Source organism: Pongo pygmaeus, chromosome 2, assembly GCF_028885625.2.
Source record: "Pongo pygmaeus isolate AG05252 chromosome 2, NHGRI_mPonPyg2-v2.0_pri, whole genome shotgun sequence".
Classification (NCBI taxonomy): domain Eukaryota; kingdom Metazoa; phylum Chordata; class Mammalia; order Primates; family Hominidae; genus Pongo; species Pongo pygmaeus.
The window spans coordinates 159,931,459-159,956,610 of NC_085930.1; the positions used below are offsets into that span (position 1 = coordinate 159,931,459).

At 45.3% G+C, this 25,152-nt stretch overlaps 1 protein-coding gene across 6 annotated transcripts in view; it reads left to right on the top strand.

The window, feature by feature from the left end:
- The first annotated feature begins 235 nt into the window (after nucleotides 1–235).
- MED12L (mediator complex subunit 12L) overlaps nucleotides 236–25,152 on the top strand; it is a 342,962-nt gene continuing 318,045 nt past the window's right edge. For 3 of the 6 annotated variants that reach the window (XM_063662349.1, XM_054480272.2, XM_063662348.1), the window contains exons 1-2: nucleotides 490–702; nucleotides 1,571–1,802. In XM_063662349.1, coding sequence (XP_063518419.1) covers nucleotides 1,704–1,802 — 99 coding nt within the window. In that variant the 5' untranslated portion in view covers nucleotides 490–702; nucleotides 1,571–1,703. Of the gene's footprint in view, nucleotides 703–974; nucleotides 1,093–1,570; nucleotides 1,803–25,152 lie in introns of those variants that run through there. The other 3 variants (XM_054480270.2, XM_054480271.2, XM_063662347.1) reach the window with 2 other exon arrangements.

Consider the following 25,152-nt stretch of genomic DNA (forward strand, 5'->3'; position numbering starts at 1 on the left):
CACGGGGTCCCTCAAGACAGGCCGAGCCCGCCTCCGCGGCGGCTCCGGTCTCGCAGAGCTCGCGCCAGGTGGCCCAGCATCTTGGTGCCCGCGGCCCGAAGCGAGGAGCGAGGGCGGGTTGGATGACCAAGGTCTGCCCTGGAGGATCACCCCCCCGCCCCTTCCACGCTCCCGGCGCAGGTGAGGTTTTCGGCCCAGGCCACGGGGACCGCGACCTCTGGGGAGGTCGAGGCGGAGGGCGCAGCGGGGGGCCTGGACCAGGGCTCCAGAGGGCGCTCCCTCCCTCGCCCAGGTTCACCCCAGGGCCAGCCTCGGCGCCGGGGCCCGCGGGCTGCGCGCTCTGCGGCTGCGAAAACCCGGAGAGGCGGATTGGAGCGCGCTCACCGCGCTCTCAGCCAACTCCTCCGCGGTCCGGCCGCCGAGCTGGGCATGCTCAGTGCGGACGCCGCGCCGCCGTCCGCCAACTCGGAAGCTCGCGCTCCCGGGCCGTGGGGGCGAGAACGCCGGCGGGGAGCCGGCGTCGCTCGCCGCCCCCAGACAGTGGCAAACTTCGCGGCGTTCCCGGAGCTCGTCCGGGCGACGCAGATACCGCACAAATAAAATCAAATCCAATTCCCCCATCCCAACCCGAATGATGGAGGCTGCGGCGGCCGGAGTGACCCCGCCGCCGCCAGCCCCAGCCCGTTAGCCGCGGACCAACAGGTAAAGTCTTGGGGGTTGGGGGCGGAAGGGAAGAGTAGCTGGGGCCGGGGGGAGGCGGCGGGCTGGAGGAGTCCCAGACGCCTGCGGGCTGGCTGCCCCCGTCGGCGCTCACAGCCATCGCTCCTCACCCCCTTCCCCAGCCCCTGGAGGGACTGTAAAGGGTTAAGTCCGCCCCGCGCCACCGTGAGCACGGCCCCCTCCAGCCGCCGCGACCGGCAGCAGCGCGCCTCGGCGCCTGCCCGGAGCCGCCGAGGGGACCGTAGCTGCGGATGCGCCACTGGAGCCTGGCGGGCGTCTAGGAGGCACCGGCCGCTTCCCACCGGCCGCATCCCTGCGTCTCGCGCCCCCTCCAGACCTCCCTCCGCCTGCACCGGCCCGGTCCACGTCCAGGTGGCGGGGTCTGCGGGGCGCGTGGCGGCGGGGGAAGGGTCCCTGCCGGGGAAGAGAGGCGTGGGCGGTCCGCTCCACAGCTTCTTCCCGGGAGGGGAGGGCCACCCTCGCCTTGGGCGAGCACTTGAGCCACCAGCCTAGGCGCCAAGAAAAGTTTTTTTTTTTTTTTTCCCCAGTGCCCCACCCCCACCCCCACCCGCATCCTGCGCCCAGCTGGGGTGGGTTTGGGTCCATTGGTGAAAAAAGTCACACGTTCCCATCAGCTGCTCCTCCCCCTGGGGACAAGGTAGGGGGGAGCAGAGGAGGCAGGCGCCGCGGAGGACCCTGGCCGACCTCTAGCCCCTCCGCCGCCGCCACCGGAGCGGTGCGTCCCGGGTCTCGAGCGCAGCCGAGTACCCGCCGGAGGCTGTCCCCATCAGTGCGTGTCTGCTGCCGGGCAGCGGCAGCATCCAACCTGCTTTATTCCTCCTGCCTGCAGCGCCACAGCGAGCGAGCGAGCGAGCGAGGAGGGGGAGAGAGGGAGTCTGTCTGCAAAGTGCTGCTCCCTGGTGCTCAGAGGCGGCTGCTCCAGCTCCAACTCTCATTCATTTCGCCGGTTAACATGAGAGATCATGGCCGCCTTCGGGCTTCTCAGCTATGAGCAGAGACCGCTGAAGCGCCCCCGGCTCGGGCCGCCCGACGTCTACCCACAGGACCCCAAGCAGAAGGAGGTAAGGGCGCCGGCGGCCTCCCCGGCAACCGGGGCCGCGCTCTGCAGCACTGACCCGGGGCCAAGTTGGCCCAGCGGGCATCGCCGGCGCTGCGGGGGAAGAGGTCGGGGAGGGGGATTAGAGGCGGGGACCAGGCTGGGGGTGCTGGGCGACCCCCCGGCGGCGGAGACCGAGCGGCTGTCAGTCCCCGCGCTCCACTGGGGCGCTCGCTTTCCGTGTGCCGGTCGCTTTCCCGTTGCCGGGCCTTGCACGGCGCCGCCGGGCGCTTCTCGGGCTTCTTCCCTGCCGAAACCCTGCTCGCTGTCACCCGTTTCTGCCTGCTTTATTTGTCTTCTTGCGGCTTCGGTAAATCGTCGTAAACTTTTTGAAAAATGTTGGAATGCAGTGCATCCTACACTGAGGTCTAGCGTTTTGCGTTTGCTGGCCAGGGACGAAGGTGGGGGGAAGCTTTTCAAATTTTCCAGTTTGGAATGGAAGTCGTTTTTATCGAAGTGATAAATATTTAGCTCTCTGAATATACCTCTGTAACCCTTCTGCCCTTTAAAAATTAAAATTAAGGAGAAACACTGATTTTCGTCTCTAGAGGCAATGGGCTTAATTGCTAGAGGCTGCTTTGTATATGTAAAAGCAGGCGAGTTACCTTGGGAGGGAATAGTTCCCAGGATTGCTTATTTCTTTGAATGAGATTAATTGGAGACACCTTGACTCTTGCACCAGCTACACTAGCTTCAATGGCTAGGGTAACTATGGCATTTTGTAGCTGTGTATCTGTTTGTCAGGAGTTAACAAGTAATTATGTAACAAGTCTCTAGTTATAATGATCACCTTTGGCTACACCATTTGCCCAGGGACTTGCCTCTTTTTTTTTTTTTTTTTTTTGATCACCTGCTACCCAGCGGTGCTTTCTGAGTTTGCCAGCTTCAGTCCACACGTCTTCTGTTCAGCTAAACACGAACTGACCACATTTCAAAACTTACCTTTCTGAGAATCTAGAAACTCTCCATTAAAAGTTTGTGGGCCCACTGATAGCACAGAAAGGGCCTTGTAAACCAGGCAAGGAGGGGTCCTTAAGACTTTCCTTTTGATAAATGTTGTCTTTCATTAGGAGAGTAAGTGCTTGTTCTGGCTAAACTGTCTTGCTTATAAAGTGTCTGAGAAGTAAGGAACAGCAACTCCTTTTAGAGGTTTAGCACACTAAATATGCTCTAGCATCAATGGAGTCACGCAGATGAAAGCTGGGAAGGTTTTACAGGTGGTTTCCAGCACCAGCTTTACAGGATGGTAGAGGTTTGAGAAGATTTCCCAGATTTTTTTTCCTACCCGTTACCCCACCCTGCTACGCCAACTTAGAATGAAGTTAATGGTTAAGGACTGGAAATAATAGAGAAGCTGAGGATCAAGTGTACTGTTAATAGCTTAAAAATGATTGGGAGGAAATTCTTAAAGTTTTGATAGGGACAGGGACATTTCGTTGGTTGAACTTTATCATCTTGTAATTAGTGTCTTACTGTGTCTTTCCAGAGGGCAGCATAATTGATGGCATGATGGCTTGGGGTGCTGTGTGGGCTTATTTAGCATTTGTTCTTCAGGCCAATGCTCATTTCAGGATTGGGGCCTCTAATTCTGGAAAGAGTAATTTTGGATTTCAGGGTCTCACAACATTTTATGGAGTTCTAAAACTGGAAGCGACCTTAGGGACTGCTTTCTATAACTTCCTTTTGACTAAGTGAAACAGGTCTGGGAAAGCTTGACTCGTTTAACCAAGGTGTATAGGTGAATAAGCAGAGGAGTTGTACCACCAAACCAGTATTTATGTCAAAACTAATACTGCTTTGAGGATGATTTATGCTAAATTATCTTCTGATGTTATCCCCTTTCCCCCAAGGCAGCCAATGTTTTATCTCTCCCAAGCAGACAGAGTCATGTGTGGCTGTAGCCAAATTTGGGTATAATATGGAACAGGTGCTTGACTGTTCTTGGGTGGTTGGTGAGTAGAGTTTCCTAAGCTTTAGTTATTTATGTCCTACCTCCCTCAAGATTTCTACCCTACCCCTGTACCACCTGTACTTTTATTCTGAAGTTTTCTTTAAACTAATTTTTAAGAAACTTTGTGTCTCCTGGGCAGTACTACACGTGGAGTCATGGATTTATTGAAATATATGTATATATAAAATTTATATCAAATCATGTTTACATACTATTTTTAATCTTTGATATTACATGCACACACACATATGATTATGCATAATAAAATGAGACCATTACTATTAACACTTTAAAAGTTCATCTGTGTATCGAAAACAACAGTTGTGTTCCATTAGAGATATGTGTGGTGGAAAATGCTGATTTAATGGAGGAAGTGTGGGCTTCCAAGTTGGGCCAACCTGGATTTAGCTCCGCCCGCCCCCCCCCGCCCCCCACCCCGCCGCTCCCTGCAATTGTGTGGCATTGGGCAAGTTGCATAGCCTCTCATTTGTAAATTAGTTTGATTGTGCACTTCAGAAAAAATTTCAAACCAACATTTGTGTGAGAAAAGCCCTCCTCCTCGTAGAAGTTATTCTTGTCACCATAATTGTAATTTTTATTGTTGTTGTTAACCAGTGGTAATATATTTCGGAAAAGGGCTCCCAGCAGATAGGGTGGAACCCTTGAATGAAGACCCATGTGAAGTATGGGGGTGGGGCGGGGGAATATGGAAGCTTTAACCTGCTTGATGGATTGGTTATATTTGTTTGAGAGCTTGCTGTGCATCAGCATCCTATAGGACTTCATTATATGTTATAATACTTTGCTTCCTGCAAACAGACTGTCCTCAAGCCTTTAAAGCAGAGAATCAGAAAACTGGCAGTCATCCTTGAGACCTCCTCCTTGCTTATACCCCATTCATCCATCAGTGTCTCTACATCCATGTGCACATCCTGTTCAGTTCCAAAATATATTTCCAATCCACCAGATGCTCTCCAGTTTCACCAGTATGCTTGGTCTCCCTTCTGGCTTCAGGGTGACTTCTCTGCCCCAGGGCTCCTGCATATTCTGTTCTGGTCTTTCTGCCTGGACACCTGTCTAGCCACCCCCTCACACTTAGCATTCCACTCAGCTCTTCTCACCTTAGCCTGTGGTTAGAAAGGTAGGCTCTGGAGCCAGTCTGCTTGGGTTGGGACCCTGGCTGTCCTGTTTACGTGCCCCTTATTCTCCCTATACTTCATTTTCCTTCCATATAGAGTGAGAGTGATAATACTACTTAACCCATAGGGCTGTTGGAAGATTACCTGGATAATATATGTAAAAAGCACTTAGAACAGAATCTGTCATAGATTCAGCCCCTATATGTTTGCTGTCATGAACTACTGTCATGCCTGCCCCTTCATCATTCAAGTCTCAGGCTTTTCTGATATATCATTTACAATTATATACTTATTTGCATCTTGCCATCTCCCCCTAATAGGTCAGTTTCATGAGGGCATGGATGAGGTCTATTTTGGTATGGCAGAAATACCTGGCACCTGCACAGTTAGTTCCTAGAAGGCTGAGGGCACGAATATTTATTGGAACATGAATAAACTTGGGATGAATAAATTAAAAAGCAAAATCTGGTGACTGAGGGCTGTTGGGGAAAGTCAAGGTTAAAGCTGAAAGTATCCTTTGCATCTGTCTGCTTTGGAGCCTAGGTTAAGCCTGAAAGTAAAATTAAGCTCCAGAAGTAGGAAGGAAGAGGAGGTTTACTCTGGGACAGAAGAGACTGAAACAGGGCCAGGCGTGGTGGCTCATGCCTGTAATCCCAGCACTTTGGGAGGCCGAGGCAGGTGGATCACCTGAGGTCAGGAGTTCGAGACCAGCCTTAACAACATGGTGAAACCCCATCTCTACTAAAAAATACAAAAATTAGCTGGGCATGGTGGTAGGCGCCTGTAATCCTAGTTACTTGGGAGGCTGAGGCAGGAGAATAGGTTGAACCCGGGAAGCGGAGGTTGCAGTGAGCCGAGATTGTGCCATTGCACTCCAGCCTGGGGGACAGAGCAAGACTGCGTCTCAAAAACAAAAACAAAACAACAACAACAAAAAACAACAAAAAGAGGCTGAAACATTTGAAGAGTAAATATGTGCAGAAAATCAAATTTGTTAGAAAAATGGGTTGGGGCGGTAATGAGATTTCCAGGAATCAGGAGCTGTAGAGCCCCACCAGCAGCGACCTATGGGAAGAATGGCCTGGTGTGCAGTGCAGGGGCTGCCTGAAGATATACACAGCATGACTTAGGAGAGCTGGTGGTGATGGTGGTGTCTGCATGCGGATATCCCAGACTGGTGGTTCTTCAACTTCAGAGGACATTCAGATTACCCTGAGGGCTGGTTAAAACAGATTGCTGGGTCTCTAAGATTCAGTAGGTCTGAGGTCAGGCCTCAGAAATTGCACTGGTGATGAGATCCCAGGTGATCTGATGGTGCTGGTCTAGGGCCCCACTTTGAGAACCCTGACCTAAAGGGAAGACATCCAGTTCTGCAGGGGCTAGAGCATTCTGCTTGATATAAGCAGGGCTGGATTAGACTTCTGTATGGCTGAAGTTGCAGTAGTTTGGTTTAACAGCCAACCCAGCCAAGATTTGGTGTTCTTGTCCCAGAATTTGTGCCCTCTCTTAGTTCAAATCTAAGGGAATGGACCAGGAAGTCTCAGTCCCCCTCCAGTGGCTTTTTCCGTTACACTTGAAATGAAATGCAAACGCTTTACCTTGGCCTTCAAGGCCCTACCAGTCTGGCCCTTGTTCACCTCTACAGTCATTGCCTGCAGCCAAACAGCCTGGCTTTGAGTTCTGGCTACCCTGTTTACTGCCTGTTTGACTCAGCTCAACCATGGAATGAGGTTTGTATTTCTTCCAACTTCATAGGGTTGCTGGGAAGAGAAAATGAGCTAATGTATGCAAAGTGTGTTGAATCTTGCCTGTCACACAGGCAGCACTCAACACAGGTCAGCCATTATTAGCTGATCCCTTATTAAAGGATGCTGGGGGTCTCCTGTTGTACTTAGCATAACAGCCACAAGATCCTGCCTTTCAAGATCTGGGCTTCAAGTCACCCCTTCCAACTTGCTGTGTGGTGGGACCACAGGCTGCCTCTCTCTTCTTCCAACAGGCCTAGCTTCTTTGTGTATAGGTTCATGTCCCTTGCTCCCTGCAGCAGTTTTGTTTACTGTCATTTGGTTCTTAGCTCAGAAACTCCCCCTTAGGGAGGCCTTCCTTGCAGCCTGTCTTCTCTCATCCTTGCCAGTTCATTTCCCTGCGTTAATATGTTTTGTAGCGCTTGTCACTGTCTGAAGTGCAATTATGAGGATGCTATTCTTTCCGTGGCCTGCCTTCCAGCTGGAATGTAAGCTGCATGAGAGCAGAGGCTTGTCTGTGGTGTTCACATCTGTGAACGGCCTAGTGCCTGGGAGTAGACTAGGTGCTCAGTAAATACTTCATGAAGAAATTAATAAATGCAGAAAGAACTATTAGTGAGCAATGGTGAGTATTTATAACATTTAACTGTCTCAATGCTTGGTTTATTTTGGTAACTCCTGTTAGTTTTCTTGTTAGCATCGAAAACTCTTAAACACATAAATGCCTGTTTTAGAGGCAGCTGGGGAAGTGGAGTGAGGGAGGTGGAAAGTTTGTTTCTTCAAAAGGGGAGGATGTTGATAAAGTTTTCTGGGAAGAAAGGACAGGTTGACCAGTTGACTTGGGGGACCAAAAGAGGAGGCAAGGGAGATATTTGATTTCAGAAAGCTCCTCACCTGAGACTAATTGGCTGTCCCCAAGGCGCGGCTGCAGACCTCCCAGAATCCCAGTGTTTAGGGAGGGACTGATGTTTGTGTTTAACTCATGCCTCAGGTGACTCTTAGGAGAGGAGCAGTGTAGGAAGCACTGGTTGGGAGGTCCTGCTGTTTTCAGCTTCTCACAGTTTGCTACCCAAACTCTATGGCCAGGGAGGAGGAACTCAGCTAGTTGCCATTTTTCAGGGTCTGCCAGCCTCTGCAACCGAATGTCAAAGATGCTTGTTAAAAATGGACATATATACTTTGGGAGACCAAGGCTGGAGGATTGCTTGAAACTAGAAATTTGAGGCCAGACTGGGCAACATAGTGAGACCCCCATCTCCACAAAAAATTCAGAAAGCCAGGTTTGGTGGTGCATACATGTGGTTCCAGCTACTAGGGAGGTCGAGGTAGGAGGATCACTTGAGCCCAGGAGGTCAAGGCTGCAGTGAGCTGTGATCTTGCCATTGCACTCCAGCTTGGGCTATAGAGTGGTACCCTGTCTCTTAAAAATGCAGATAAAGTGGCCCACCTCTACACCAGACGTGCTGAGTCAGAATTCTGGGAAGGAAGCTCAGAAATTTGCGTTTTAAACAAGCTTTCTAGGTGATTCCAAAACATGTCAAGCTTGAAAACCTTTGCTTTAGTTTGCTATCCTTATCTGTAGAGAGCATTGTGAACTGGGCTCCCCCTTATTCCTACCTGCTGCCCTTGATTTGATGTATTAGAATCTTTTGGATAATAAATACTACTCGAAGTATAGTACCTTTTGGTACTAAACAGTGCAAATGAGTTTATTTACTTTCCTCCTTGAAGTTCTAATAACGATGGTTCCCAGCATAGGCTTGTTTTCTGTTGCTGTACACAGTTTATAGCAGAGGAGAGTTTTATGCCTTGGTTTTGAAATAGCTATATCTCCCGTCTGCATGCACTTGGCTAAACTGGGGTATAAGCGAGCAGGCCTTGCTTTGTTCCATGAAGCCATTCTTTGAACTTGTCAGGGTTGTGGGATTTTCTTTGACTGTGTCCCTGGGTTCACAGTTTTGCTCTTTGGGGACCCCATAAGGCTGTCAGTTAGGGGTACAACCACTGTCCTTTAGCCTGTCAGATATTTCCCTTGGACTAGCACCTGAGGAGATGAAATGTGACCCTTTAGGAGGTTGGAGGACCACACAATGAGATCTGGAAAGTAAACTGCACTGGGTGAGCACGAGGTAGGAGAGGAGGAGGATGCACAGAGTTGGAAGATTCTAGTTGAACCAGTTAATAGTGCCACCCACAGGTGTGTGCACGTGTGTGTGTGCATACATGCATATATGCACCAGTGTGTGAAGACAAAGCTCCTCGTTAGTGTAGTAGAGAGTTAAAGAAAAAAGAAAAGCAGAAGTAGAAGCATAGAGTAAGTGAAACCTGCAAACTACAAGAATTGTGACGTATTTCTTCTGAAGCTCTCCTCTGATGAGGTTCTGGGAACACCATTCTCAGGGCTTCTAGACTAGGCAGGAATTTGAGAAGTTGGAAGGATCCACAAGAATGAACATGATGAAAGATGTTAGAATGTCAAGTCTCTTGAGCAGTGAAGAAAGGGGTGATTGACTTAGCTTGGAGAAAAGCTGACGTCAGAATCTGAGAAAAACCAGGTGGAGGGAAGAAATCCAAGGGAAATGTAGAGGGGACGCTCTTACCTCCTACATATTCCTCCCCAAGAAGGGAGCATGGAAACACTTGGACTTTTAATTACCTTTAGATAATTTCTAAAGCTGGGTGATAGTGACAAGGGAGTTCATGATACTGTTCTCTTTCTCTTAGAAAATATGTGTGTATATGTAAAGAACAATGCCATTAAGTTATACAGTAGCTTAATTTTGACTTAAAAATATATATACACAATCTAGAAGGATTACCACTCACATGCAACCAGTTATCTCTGGGGGATAGGATTAAGGATGATTTTTATTTTCTTCTTTGTACTAATTTGTATTCTAAGCTGTAACAATAGATATGTACTACTTTTGTCATTGGAGGAAGTACATTAAAGAATAATTATTAAGTAACTTTGACTGATTTAGAGAAATGGGTATCTGTTAGTTCAGAGCCAACCTAGAGCCCCTTTAGGTGGTGCCTAGGCAGAGGGATCTCATAGGGTATAGATAGAGGCATTTATGTACCTGTGATCTGCCAAAAGCTGGATAGGGCTGGAATTAGGACTGTTAGGTGATCATTCCAGCTCCGCAACTTGAACTGTGTGATATCAGGCAATTTGGCCATTTTCCTCACCTATAAGCTGCAGAGAATAATATGTGATATATGGAGCATTTTAAATGTGAAGCAGCATTGTAAACTTAACTTTTTAATCAAATGTAAGGTATAAATTCAGTGACCTGCAGGAGCAGGTTTATACCAGCTGATTGTTAAAATTTCAGGAATTTCATCAAATGGTTGATACCATGTTGGTAGCTTGAAATTGGCCATACAATTCAATAGTAATAGTATTTACACCAAGGAAATTGGCAAATGCTACAAATGAGAACTTAATTTCATTTTTTTCCCTTTTAAATTAGAGACGTAGTCTTGCTCTGTCACCCAGGCTGGAGTGCAGTGGCACCATCTCGGCTCACTGCAACCTCTGCCTCCCAGTTTCAAGCTATTCTCCTGCCTCAGCTTCCCGAGTAACTGGGATTACAAGCGCACGCCACCATGCCCAGCTAATTTTTGTATTTTTAATCGAGATGGACTTTCGCCATGGTGGCCAACTTGGTGAACTCCTGACCTCAGGTGAGCCACTGTGCCCGGCTGACTTTCTTTCATTCTAAGCTGGTTAACATTTACCTGCATATCACTGGGTGTAGTTATAGATGGCAGACACTTTGTTGGCTACTTCACCATCATTATTATCCTGCTTTTCCCTTGCCTGCTTCTCACTAAAAACTTTTTTTTCTTTTTTTTTTAAAGCCAGATTCTAGCAAGGCTCAGTGGTGCATGCCTGTAATCCCAGCTACTCTGGGGACTGAGGTGGGAGAATCACTTGAGCCTAGGAGTTCAGTAGTAGCCTGAGCAACATAGTGAGAGCCGATCTCAAAAGAAAGCCAGATTATCACTTTCCTAGTTTCCCTTGCATGTTGAGATAAGCATGTAACTTAACTCTGGCCCAAGAAATTTAATGAAAATCTGGACTCCTGGAAAATATTTGTTTCCTGTCTGATAAAAGTACAGGCACAGAAGGAGAATGGCATCTCCTGATGACCTGAAGGCTCCTTAGTTTTCTGTCTTTGGAAAGGTAATAAAAGAACATGATAGCTGGAGCTGGGGCAACCATCTTATGGCCTTGTGGCAACAAGCCTGTGGAGAAAAGACAAGATGAGCAGTCAGTTGAGTGGCTTTATGAAATCGCTAGGCTGCTAAACTGACCTTGGGACCACTTCTCCTTGGACTTCTTGTTAAGTAAACAATGCATAGCTATCCTCATGGTTTAAGCCACAGTTGGACCATATGTTAATTTCTTGTAGCCATGTAATGTTGTCAAGGTACTTTCTGTTTATATTTTGGTATCCTTGAATAATCGCAGCATGAGGGCCACCCCCCCCCCACGCCCACCCACTTTTTTTTCCTCAGGGATTACACATTCCAGGAACTCTCCTGCTCTTTGGCTTCATGAGGAATATATGGCAAGAGACAAAGAGCAGTGGCATCTTGTCCATTAGACAGTGCATTCTGACCTGGTCCTATCAGAAATGGAGGGGGAGCTGAACAGCTGCCTCCTTTATTTATTTCTGTTTCTGGCAGAAAGCATTTTGGTGGGAAGGGAGGAAGAACCCTGTTCTGTTTTGCTTAGAGAGGGAGATTCTGTAGGTCTGCTACTTTGGGAGGGAAGCCATGCATGTTTATAACTAGAAGGGAACTTTGAGGTGGATTGTTCTAACCGTCTCATTCAATACAAAAGGAAATTGAGTCCCAGGCAGGTTAAAGTGGCTTGTCAAAGCAGATCTGGGCCAAGCACTTGTGTGCCCTGATTTGTTCTTGCAACTTTACTTGGCCTGTCTGTAAACAGCCTCCCCTTCTGGTAAACACCCTCATGTTGCCCTGGAAATGAGAATCACTCTGCAATTTAGGGCACCCGGTGCCTCTGTGAGAGCTGAGAATTTTTCAGCTCACCACTTGATCCTCTCAGAGCTCGCCAGATCTTGTGTGGTGTTTCCTGGGCAGGGGGAAGAATACTTCAGAAGCTCATGCATTTTTGTCATTGTGTTTTTTGATGGAAGGTTCCCAGACCTATCTGCAGCCTCTGGGGATAGCTCTGGCATTGGCATTTGTGGGCTGTGTGTGTACTGGAGGTCATTTCTATCTAGTTTCACTTTCTTGGTTGAGATACCCCCTTATTTATGGGCAGATCTCTTGAGAGAGACGCATACAAGCGGTACCAGTTGCCCAGTTCCTGGAAGCAATACGTACATGACATTTTATATAAATGGATCTTTCTTAGTTTTACAATACTGTGACCCTGAGAAGAGGAGAAAAATACTAGCCATTGGATTTTATTTTCCATGTTTTGCACAAAATCTTACTATAACATATGCATGCCAAACAAATTCAGTCATTCAACAAATGACTGAGCACCTTGTAGGCTCTTTGCCAGCTATGGCACTATGAGGACAGGACCACAGACTTGTATTTCCTACTGTGTCACTGACTTCCAGCACAGTGCCTGGCCTACACCTAGAACTCAAAAACTTTCTTTTATGAATGCATATGAGAATCCACAAATGCTAAGAGCATTAGATACAGTCCCGGTGCCCCAGGCCTTCAGTCTAGAGCAGTGGATTTCAACTGGCGAGGGGCGAGAGTGCATTTTCTTTCTCTCTCCTCAGGATGTTGGCAGTGTCTGGAGACATTTTGGGTTGCCACAACTGGGTGTGTGTCTTGGTACTTGCATATAGTGAGTAGAAGCCAGGGATGCCGCTAATATTCACCAGTGCACCGAACAACCCCCTACACCAAAGACTTAACTGGCCCCTGTTATCAGTAGTTCCAGGGTTGAGAAACTGTCATCTAGAGGGAGTGATGGACTTGTAAATGAGGAGCACAATGTTTCAGATATTCTTTAAGAGGAAGGTACAAAGTGCTGTGGATAGAGAAAGAGATTTTTGAATCTGGAACTTGGAGGGTGTGTAGGAGTGGATGGGGTTGAGGATAGGGAAGAAGATTAATTCCAGGACGAAGGAGCAGCACATGCAAAGGGTCACAGGACAAAATGATGTGGGTGTGCCTTGGGCTGTGGGCCTGCTGCATGGTGCGGGGCATCCAGGGAGAGCTGGGTTGGTGTGGGAAAGAAAGGTGGGACACAGTCATGGGGATCTTTACTTTGTGGAGGCTTTTGGATATTACGGTGGAGGAAGCCAGCCACCATTCAAGGGTGATAAGGGAGTGAGATTTAAGATGATTGAGGGTTGCAGTTTCAAGGGACAGTGCCTCTGAGGGTCATATTGAGGCAGAAGGATTGCCTAGCTAGGTGGTCCCTGACATTCAGAACTGGAAGTGGGTGATTGGTTTCCTGGGGCTGTCATAACAAATGACTACAAACTGGGTGGCTTAAACCAACATTCACTCATTCCTTCACAGTTCTAGAGGCCAGAAATCTGAAATCTGGGTGTTGGCAGGGCCATATTCCCTCTGAAGGCTCTAGGAGGAGACTCCTTCCTTGCCTCCTTCAGCCTGCGGTGGCTCCAGGTGTTCATGGGCTTCTTTGACTTGTGTCCACACATCACTAATTTTTGCCTCCATCTTTACATGGTCTTCTCCACTTTACATGGTCTTCCTCTGGGTGTCTCTTATAAGGACACTTGTCATTGGATTTAGGGCCCACCCAGATAATCTATGATGATCTCATCCTTAATTACATCTGCAAAGACCCTTTTTCCAAATGAGGTCACATTAACAGGTTGTGGGATTTGATGTGAATATCTTTTAGGGGAGTGTTTTTTGCTCTGGGTTTGGGAAGCTCAGAAAGAAAGGAGGGGTGTATTAACCCGTTTTCACACTGCTGATAAAAAGACATACCTGAGACTGGGTAATTTATAAAGAAAAGGAGGTTTCATGGACTCGCAGTTCCATGTGGCTGGGGATGCCTCACAATCATGGTGGGAGGTGAAAGACATGTCTTACATGGTGGCAGGCAAGAGAGAATGAGCGCCAAGTGAAAGGGAAAACCCCTTATAAAACCATCAGCTCTCATGAGACTTACTACCAAGAGAAAGATATGGGGGAAACTACACCCATGATTCATTTATCTCCCACCAGGTCCCTCCCATAACAGGTAGGGATTATGGGAACTACAATTCAAGATGAGATTTGGGTGGGGAAACAGCCAAACCATATCAAGGGGTGAATTTATGAGAAATGTTATTTGGATGGCAGAATCAATAAGGTGGATATGTGAAGTAAGAGGAAGGAGCACGAGAATTTACCAACACTTTTAGCTTAAGCCAGTGGTTTCCAAACTTTCTGCTCTTGGGAGTCTTAAACATTGAGGATCTATTAAGCTTTTATTTATGCAGGTTACATCTCTCAATAATTACTGTGTTAGAAATTAAAACTGAGAAATTTAAATATGTATTCATTAAAAAATCGTAGTCAACCAATTTCATGTTAAATTGTGTTTTTTTAATGGAAAATAACTTTTTCCCCAAACAAAAAATAGTGAAAAAAGAGTGGTATTATTTTACATTTTTGCATAACTCTTTAATGTCTAGACTTTTGTATTTAGTTCTGCATTCAATCTGTTTTGAGACATTGTTTGGGTTGAAGAGCATGCAAAAAATCTGGCCTTTCACAGACAAATAGTTAAAATGTTCTCGAGAGCTCCAGAGGTATTGGACTTGGAAAACTACTTGTTTAGACTGCTGGGTAGGTAGATCAATGGTGGTTCATAAACTAACATGCCATAGGGAACAAAGTAATTTAACTGTTTTCCAAGGATGGGGTGGGTGAGGGAGGGGAGGAGAGAATGAGTTCATTTCTGAATGCTTCCAATGTGATGTATTCATAAATAATTGAAGTCATGGGTGTGATTACTTGTTGAGAGTGTGCAAAGAGTTGGAGGATCTGGATGACCTGGAGAGATGGAACTTTCTAGGGATGGACTTCCTGGACTCTGTCAGGGGATCTCTGAGGAGGGCAGTTGATAGGGATTTATGGGTACAGATGCTAAGTGACCCAGAGAGACAGTTAACATCGGTAAGACTCCAGTTCCATTTGCCTCCTCTTAGTTTTCCTTTATCAGTCTGAGCAAGGCTGAACTGGCCCTGAGGCAGGGGATTGAGGACCCAAGGGAAGTGATAGCTTTGACCTTGTTATAAATCTCTTCTTCTTAGAAAGGAGGGGAGACGGAATTGACACAGGGCTCCCCACTTACCTTCAATTTTCTACAGGCATTTCCAGAGTCAGTTGGAATATGCCAAGATTTCCCTCAGTAAGAATAACTCAGCTTTCAACCCACATCCAGTGTGCTGCAGATCAGCTGTGCAACTGCCTCCTTGTTGTCAATTAAAATTTGGTAGAATTTGCTGCTTTCCTTTTCCAGCCATTTCATTCATGGATAATCTAATGAGGTTGTTGAGATTTGGACTATTTAAGGAATTGGCAGGAGTGAAGAACTAATAAAAATGTATTTTGTTTGAAGTGTTGTTGGAATTTTTTGCTAAGATGCTAGTTTACTTAAAGGTATGGAGGATCTATCAAAACTGTGGCCGAGGCAGTGCTAAATAATTTATCATTCTCCTGAGTTCTGCGAGGAAGGTTAATATTGACATTGCTTAGGTTCTTCTTCATCTTTTTTAATAAAGCTTCACGCAGTGCTGTTATTTGACAGTATGGAAAATATTTTTGGGTCAGAGTTGTTTTTACTCTGGTCAGTTTCAGACTAAATGTAAACTCCCTCTTGAAAAAGATTCTTTATGAATTGGAGACACTATTTACATTTCTACTACTCACTTGAATCTGCTTTTAAGTTATTAACTAATTGAAATGTTTTTGAAATTATATTTTCATTTACTTAGTACTTGATATGTGTCTTCCACTGTGTTAGGTGATATGGGGGTGTAGAAAAGAAATAGAAGCCTCATATCTGTCTCCTCTAGAAATGTGCTTCTCAAAATAACTGTGGCAAAGGATCAGTTTTTAGAAAAATTAATTTTCAATCTGTTGTAGACTAATATAAAAATGAATTACCAGGAAAATGAAATGCTGCTTGAATGTAGTGGTAATGTCAAATTGCTGTAAAAGTTTTTAGATACTCTCAGTTTTTGCACATTTTATGTTGAGGGCCAGTGACGGTATCAGACCACACTCAGGGTGGTAGCAATGCTCTAGAAGTTAATGTCGGTTTACCTACCCACATAAAACAATTTTTAAAATGACTAATTCATTAGTTTTATTTATTTATTTGAAAATTGAAGAATAACATTCCGTAGAGTGTACAAAGTGCCACATGACATTATAATAGCCACTATTTATGGTGTTCGTTGTTCTGAGTGCTTTAGGTGTTTGGTTTTATGCCAGCCTCACGATACCTGTGAGGTGGGCATTATTATCTCTTGCTTAGAAATGAAGAAACTGAGGCACAGAAAGGTGCTTAACTTGCCCAGGGTCATTGAGTGGCATAGTGATGGAGTTGGACTCCCTGAGCCCATGCTGTAAACATTCTGCTCTATTTATATAGTGAGTCTAAGAATGCTGCATGAGTTCAGAAAAGAGAGGGCTGGATACATGGAGGATACACTGGCTGATGTAGGGTCTTGAGAAAGGCAGGACCTGAGTGGGTGGGACATGCTGTACCCTCTCATAAGAAAAAGCTGGAAGGGAGGAGGAGGGGGGCAGTTTTTCTGCAGATCAGGCCTGGTGGAGCGTCTGCTGGAGCCCCAGCAGGTTGGGGGGTGGGGGATGGTGGTGAGCTCACATGGTTCTGCTGTTAGATTTATCTCACTAGCTCATGCCTAATAAATCCAGTGTGGGAGAGAGTGGAGTCGGGGAGGCTGGGAGGGAGACGACTCTGTAACCAAAGCGTGAAGTAAAAAGAGCCCGACTGATCAGGGCTTTAAATAGGACTGGAGAAGAATTGGCAGTTGGTGACAGATTGGTCAAAGGAAAGGAAGAGAGGAGAATAGACAACACTCATATTTCTTGGAACACTGTTCAGCTAGGATAGTAGGTCCTGTTGCTTGAGGACCTCAGCGTGACACAGTTTTGTACTCAGTCTTCAGTGATGGGACAGGCATTTGAATTCCTTGGGTGCTGAATTGGAATTAATACTCAGACTCCCACCCACCCTGTGACTTCTAACTGGCATTAACTGGTTTACTTGAAGGTCTTATTATTAAAAGGGCCCTTGTAGCTTTGGTTTATACTGCTTGTCCTGTGCTTTAAATCTCCCTTTAACGCCTGTTATTGACCTCCTTGTGGGCTGCTTGGGTGATAGTTAATCACCAGATTTGCTTGGAAGGTTTCCTAAGCTTGGTGGAGGATGAGCAAGCCCCCTGAAAATAAAAAGGGTGGAGGCTGAGAAGTGCTAACAGAGGTTAACTGTTTAGACTAGTTTTTCTGAGGTTTACCAGGGGAAATTTGTTTCCTTGACTCAAAATTATACGTTTAGCCCCTCTGTTTCTGAATAATTGGCCTAAAAGTAATGAACAAAATTGCCACCACCAACAGCAAAAAAGAGACATTTCCATTCTCTTTCCCCTCTTTTCCAAGCAAGAAGAAGAAGGAGGATGTTCTGCAGTAAACATGGTTCACTGCAACCTCTACCTTCTGGGCTCAAGCAGTCCTTCCACCTTTGCCTCCTAAGTAGCTGGGACCATGCCTGGCTAATTTTTATTTATGTTGTTTTTTGTAGAGACAAGGTCTCACTATGTTGCCCAGGCTGGTCCTGAATTCCTGGACAATCAAGCGATCGTCTTGCCTGGGCCTCACAAAGTGTTGGGGTTATAGACGTGAAGCACTGCACCCAGCCTTGTTATTTTTCATGAATTTGCAGTACATTTGGTGGGGAATCATTCTTTTGTCTCCCACAACATGGCTTCCTGCAGATGTGTGCTGAGCGTGGGGTCAGAGATGGAATTGAGGTGGGAAAGAAGGATAAAAGAAAGGAGCTACATAATGGCTAAGTGTAAGTCAATTAACTGGACTTCAGAGGACAGAAACCATGGCTTATGTTTGTGTTCTCTGCCCTCAGATCACCTAGCACACTAGCTTGTTAAGTACTCTGTGAAAAATGATTTAAAGGAAAAATTTGTTATGTAAGATTGCAATGCAAGAACTATATGGCATACCTCAGCAATAAGGGATCTAAAGAGAAAACTATCTTTTGAGGCTGCCTTAAATATAATTCTGGGCAGAATAAACTAGCAAATACCTTAAGTCTTCTTTCTCGCTTTATGAATATGCAAATCTAAAAGTTCAAGTATTTTTCTCCTGCAGTTTCCTAGATTTTTTTTCTGAGAGCCACATCCAGGTGTTTGATATCAGAGGGTGATATGCATTTGAATGTGATTTGAATATGAATTAATTAATGGGATACAATTATTTAGATAAGAGTGGAGTAAATGCTAAGTATATTTAGATATAATTGGAATCAGAGGCTCTCTCCCACTTTTAAATGAGGGAGGAGGAACTGCCTGTCTCACTAGGACACTTCTGGGTAGGATGAAGGAGGTTGTCATGGGAAATTGGCACTTCTGAGAGCTGTGTGTTCAACACTTCATTCATGGTGGACATTTCCATCCAAATTGAATTTACTGAGTAGTCAGTCATGTGCTCAGTTTGGGCCATATGTGCTGGTCATACAAAAGGTCATAATTATAATGATGGTGATACCATTTTTAAAGTACTTAGTGTGCATGCCAGTTACTGTGTTGACTGTATCACAAATGATTTCCACTTATTACAGTAGACATGTGAGGTAGGTGGGGTGATCTACATTTCGCAGAAGAGAAAGGGAGATGGGATTCCAGTTTAAGTTTGTTGGAATCACACTGTGCTCTCCTCAAAGATTTCACTGTCTTGGAGCATACATTGGACCTATTTGGGGCTTGCTTCTCATATGGCCGCCTAACCATCCATTTTACTTCTCACCTCTCAGCCTCAGTTTCTCACCCTATAAAATGGGACACATCCTGCCTAAGCCACTTGTCTATTATGAGGATGGTCATGAATGTGCTGTTTAAATGTGAGGGAGTGGTATTATTACCATGATTTTTTTTCTTTTTGCCTGCTCTAGGTACAGATGTTAAGATAGTATTTGCTGTTTTGTGTTGAGCTCATATCCTTTTGGTTTTGTTGGTCCCCACAGTTAGTGATTGATGGCCTGCAGGTGTGATTTGGATGGGGGTGAATGCTAATAGCAGTATGGGTGACAGTAGATGTAAAGAGCTGACTTTCATATGTGGCTTTGATGCAAATGTGGCTCTGGTGTTAGAAGGGTTGGGGCAGGAGAAGGACAAGGTGACCTTTTAGAGAAGTCCTACCTTTCCTAAGTCAGGCCCCTACCTCTGGCTCTCTTCAGGAGGCTGGTATTAATGCTTTCTCTTGTAAATATTTTGGCTGCAATGGGAAATTCTTCCTCAGCCTCCTTTAAAAAACTTCTCAAACAGCTATTAAGTATCATGTCAAGTAGAGGAGCTCCAAGTAGAAATCAGTCGCTATTGCTGTGCAGTCAGTGGCCGAGATGTCTGCTTATCCAGAGCCTTAGTGAAGCTACTTTTCTTGGCCGTTGTAGACTCTGCAGTAATGGTCCCTGTGCTGCTGCTAAATGGCCTGGATCTTGGTTTTAGGGGGCAGTCTTGCCCTGGGGAATAGAGCAGAGCCTGCCCTCCCCCACCTGTATGTTTTCATTTCCTAGGGCTGCTGTAATGAAGTACCAAACACTGGGTGGCTTAAAGCAATGGACATTTATTCTCTCATGGTTCTGGGGGCTGCAAGCTTGAAATCAACATATGCAGGGCCATCCTCCCTCTGAAGCCTCTAGTGCAGGACCCTTCCTTGCCTCCTCCAGCTTCTGCTAGCTCCAAGTATTCCTTGGTTGTGGTAGCCTAACTCCAATCTCTGCCTCTGTCTTCACATTACTATCTTCCCTCTGTGTCCGTCCCATCTATATGTGGACATTAGCTATGCCAGATTAGGATGCACCCTAATTCAGCATGACTGTCTTAACTTGGTCATATCCACAGAAACCCTATTTCCAAAGAATGTCCCATGGACAGGTACAGGGGTTAGGACTTTGATATATCTCTTTGAGGGACCCAGTTCTACCCATCACAGTGTGGCTCCAGGGCCTCTCTCCAGATCCTCTTCTGCACATCCTCCTGAGTTGGTCTGGTACTAGCTATTACCTTCTAGGGCCTGGGTTGGCAGGTCATCCCCTCCTGTTTTCTCAGGAGCTTCAACTTACCTGCCATCTCCCTTTCTTCCTGTTAGCTTCAATTGCTTCCTTCACCGCCTTCTTCCTGGTGTGATTAAAACATGCACCAAGCTCTCACATCTTAGATCTCCTACCCTAGACCCCATTTTTGCATCTCTCCTTTTTCTCCAGACTTCCAGAAGCATCTGGTGTACTCACTGTCTTCCTCACCTCCCACTTCTTCCTCTGCTCTTTCCAGTCTGGCTCAGCCCTCATTGTTCTGCTGAGACACCGCTCTCAGGTCACCCGGAATGGCCATGTTCCCTGCAGCACTTGATTCTGTTGCTCCCTCCCTTTGGGAAGCAGTTTCTTCCCTCAGCTTCTGAGGTAAAACACTCCTAGTTTCCTTCTCTCCTCTCTGGCCACACCGTCTCAGTCTTTTTTGAAGGCTTATCCTCCTCTAACTGGCTATTAAATCAATACTGGATTTTTCCCAGGGTCTGTCCTGGGTCCTGGTCTTTTCTCACTTGACCTTCTCTCTAGGTGATCCCAGCCATCTCCAGGCTTCAGTCACTAGCCATATGCAGACAACTCACAACTTTAAGACTCCAGCCTAGACTTCTCTAGACCTGTATAGCTGAGTGCCTACTAGAAACATTTTCTCTGTGTGTCTGATGCCTCAAACTTACGATGTTTGTACCTGAACTTGTGATCTGCTCCCCTTCCTCTGCAAAAAGCCCCAACATAGGGGAGATATACCATCCCAAAAGTCTAGGACATCCTTGACAACCTTGCTCTTTGTCATTCCATCCAAGAAATCAACATAAATGCTGTTGGGTTTCCCTCCTAAATATCCCTCCATTTCTTCCTTCTCTTTACTTCCACCACCACCATCTTGGTCCAAGCTACTATTATCTGATATTCCAACTCTCATGAGAGCCTGGTAGCTGGTCCCAGTCCCCTTACCCTCAGCCTCCCAGTTGGTCTGACCCTACTCCAGTCAGTTGTCCACACTGCACTTCTATTCAAGTCGGATAATGTCACCTTGGGTTTTTTTCTTTCTTTCTTTCTTTCTTTCTTTTTTTTTTTTTTAAGAGACAGGGTCTTGCCATGTTGGGCAGGTTAATATGAAACTCCTGGTCTCAAGCAGTCCTCCTGCCTCAGCCTCCCAAAGTACTAGGATTACAGGCATGAGCCACCATGCCCGACCTGATGTCACCTTCTTGCTTAAAACCTATACTGTTCTTATGATAAAGACAGAAGCTCTTTACTTGGTTCACAGACCCTGCATAGTCTCTCCCCCAACCTGTACTGCTTCATTCTTATCTCTTACAGCTGCATTCCACTTCCTGCTACTGCTATGACAGCATTCTTTCTTTAATTTTCCCAACCCTGCAGACTTTATCCGTGCCCGTCCTCTGTCTTTCCTCTTGTTAGGCACACATGCACCAGTGATTGTTATGCCTTTCTGATGAATTGACCTTTTTATCATTATGACTTGTCCCTCTTTATCTCTGATAATACTTTTTGTCTTGAAGTCCACTATATCTGATATTAATACAGCTACTTCAACTCTTTTATGTTTATTGTTTGCATGGCATATGTCTTTTTCATCCATTTACTATCAACTTATCTGTCTCTATATTTAAAGTATATCTTTATATTTAAAGTATAGCCTGTAGTTGGGCTCTACATTTTTACTCATTCTGACAATTCCAGTCTTCTAATTGGAGTCTTAGTCCATGAATATTTAATTAGCATTTAATGTGCTTATTGATATGGTTGGCTTTGGGTCTGCCATTTTACTATTTGTTTTCTGTGTCCCCAGCTTATTTTTTTGGATTATTAGACTATTTTAAAAATAACTTTTGTTTACCAATTGCATTTTAGTTATACTTGTGTTGTTTTTTGGAGTGGTTGCTCTAGGAATTACAATCTACACCCCACCTATTCATGATCTCCTTAGAGTTAATATTATATCATTTCATGCAAAATATCAGAACCTTGCCACTGTAAGAGGCTATCCTCTTGAAGTTAACTCCTACTTTGCAGTCAGAGCTCAGGTCAAAGGCCACTTTTTCAGAGCGTTCTTGTCTAACTCCCCAGACTAGTTTAAGCCACTGTTATGTGCTTTCTGAGCAGGCACTTTGGGGTATTTATAACACTTGCGATTCGCTCACTGTCGAATCCCCTGGACTTAGCAGAGTCTGTATGCATAATTATTTGTTAATCGAATGAAAGACGGGGAGCAAGCCTTGAGTTGTGGCTTGAAAAATATAAAATATTTCATAATAATGTATTTCAGGGGGTGGGAATGGCGTGATGTAAGGCTTAGAGGTTGAAAAGACAGTGTATGTGGGGTGGCATATAATAAAATAGATTAAATGAAAGTTAAAATTTAAAAATAGAAAACAGCTATAATAACAATAGCCACCATTTATAGGGCATTTAATAATGGACCAGGCACTGTGCTAAACTCTGCACATTTAATCTTATGTAACCTCAGTCCTGCGAGTTATTCCTGTCTCCTTTCAAACAAAGCCACCAAGGTGCAGAGATCAGTTATCTTAGTCTCAATCGTAGGTAAGGCTGTGCATTCAAACGCAGATCCATGTGACTTGCACACACAGAATGGAAGCAAGATTGGAATGCTGGGCTTGATTGTTTAAGGCTTTGAATGCCAGTCCTAGGTGACTGTGTTTTGATTTGGGGCCAGAAATAAGTGAGGAGAAGACCAGAGATGTTACTGAAGGTTTGTAGACAGTTATGCTAGATGCTGCTTTTTCCCTTCTCAGGGGAAAAAGAGCAGAAAGCCTTCTGATGCTTTCGGATAGGGGAGTGCAGAATAGAAAACTTTCAGGAAGATTCATCCAGGGCCAGTAGGCATGCTAGACAGGAGTGAAATGTGTGTGGAGCAGTAGCCGAATCCTGCTGAAACAGCTGCCTCAGTTGGTAGGGGTGGGGTGAGGGGCGGGTGGTGGGTGGGAGGGGGGTTGTAGTATTTTAAAGGAAGGAATAAAGGGGAGATATGTTTTGAGGGAAGTATGGATAGGTTTGGCTAATGATGAGTTATGAGGAGTAAAAGATTCTTCCCTTTTCTTCCGGGTCTTTTATATCTGCTAACTGTAGGTGTTGCCTAGTAACGATTACATGTATCTGTAATGGGGATTATCATAGCCCAGTTTCCCAAACTGGGGTTTACAGACATCCTTGTGGGTCTGAGAGAATCTTCTTTTGGGGGAGAGGTGGACAAGGCTAGGAAATATAGCTATAAAACCATGGAAAGTTTTTTGTTTGTTCTGAGTAAGACTTGAGCTAACCCAGCCTTCCTGACTAGTGCATAGGGGGATATTTTTCTACTTCTGTGGCATTCTCATCCCTGGTGGACATTTCTGTCCAATTCATTGAATCGTCATGGAACTGGTTTGTTAGATGTGACTAGGGGACAGAGAAAATTGGGAGTTTCTGCACATGTTCTGTGCGATAGATGGTGACGCTCAGAAGGTTTTGAGTGTCTGTAGTATGTATTTGTGTACATTATCTGACTTTGAGATGGCCATTGAAAATTGTGTTAAACTGAGCTTATTTTTTTTTCTTGAGTGCGAAAGAGCTTAAGAAATTCCCAAACTAGCATCAAAATGTTTTCACTTTCCCAGTGAAACATTTCATTGAAATTAAAAGATTGCTTTGAAAGTGATCCAAACAATAAGATCATTCTGTGAAGTTCAAGGTAAATGCATGAGATTTATGGATGCAGTTGGAGGTTACCCAAAGTATCGAAGGTCTGATTTTTTTTTTTTTTTTTTTTGAGATGGAGTCTTGCTCTGTCGCCCAGGTTGGAGTGCAGTGGCGCAATCTCGGCTCACTGCAACCTCTGCCTCCCGGGTTCAAGTGATTCTCCTGCCTCCCGAGTAGCTGGGACTACATGCAGCTGCAACCACGCCTGGAAATTTTTTTGTATTTTAAGTAGAGACAGGGTTTCACTGTGTTAGCCAGGATGGTCTCAATCTCCTGATCTCTCCTGATCTGCCTGCCTCAGCCTCCTAAAGTGCTGGGATTACAGGTGTGAGCCACCGCGCTGGGCCGAAGGTCTGATTTTTGTTATCAGTGTAGAATACAAAAATACAGAGTGAACACAGGCCTTTCATATTAGCATGGACTATTTTCTGGACTTTGGTTTCTGTTTCTCTCTGTGTGCCTGTCTCCCTAGAATTGCTTTAAAGCTTGTTATTTTAGTCGAAACCAATGACAAGAGATGTGAGAGTTCTCCTTTCTGTATGTTTGGATTACTTTGTTGTAAACCTGTTGAAATCCATGTGCACAATGGTTTGGTGCACTGCTACTCTGGGCCGCTTGGTGAGGACTGTGAATTCACATTCTCAGCTGGCATTGTCTCTTGGCTTAGTTAATACTTGGTCTTGGATGTGCATGTACAACTATTTTGCCCTAGATGCTGTTAATGTTAAACATATTTAAAAGTATGTCTGGATTCATGGTCTCTTCTGCTTCCCAACAGTTATTAAAAGTGCTTTATTTTTTCTCTTGTGCTGTATATGTTTCCATGTTGTACAATGGGAAGATGTTCAACCTTTAATAAGAATCCTTTTAAAACGTTCAGTGCTGTCGATCTGGTTCCCAGAGCACAACCCCAGGAACGAGATCTTGACTAACTGTTGTGTGTGCCTCATGTTTTTGGGATCTTAGTTGCCTCACCTTTGCAGATGGGCAAAGTAGTTGCTGGAAGTTCTATTATAAGAACTGTTGGCTAGATATAGTGAACAAGCTTAAATCTCTGTAAGGAAAGGCATTGTAAGAATTTTGGTGGCTGTTACCCTCTATTATTTCAAGACATCTTTGAAGAGGTTCAGGGCTAGTACAAGAGGAAGCTATTTGTGTCCCTTAAACATTCTGGCTTGGGGGTTTTAGAGGCATGCTGTTCCAAAATTTGGACTCTCCTCTTTCTATTTTTGCCTGATTAGACTTGACAAAAGTCTTCAGAGCAATGTCATAAAAGTTTGTTATTTGAGTTCAGGTAATACACATTACCTCTTGTTTGGAATCTCTTAATGCTGCCTAATACCATTAAGTGTCCATGTCCAGCCCAGTTTCCCAAACTTGGGGTCTAAGGAATCCCTCAGGCTGTGGTTTTCCTCTAGAAGGGGTCTACTGGTGCATTA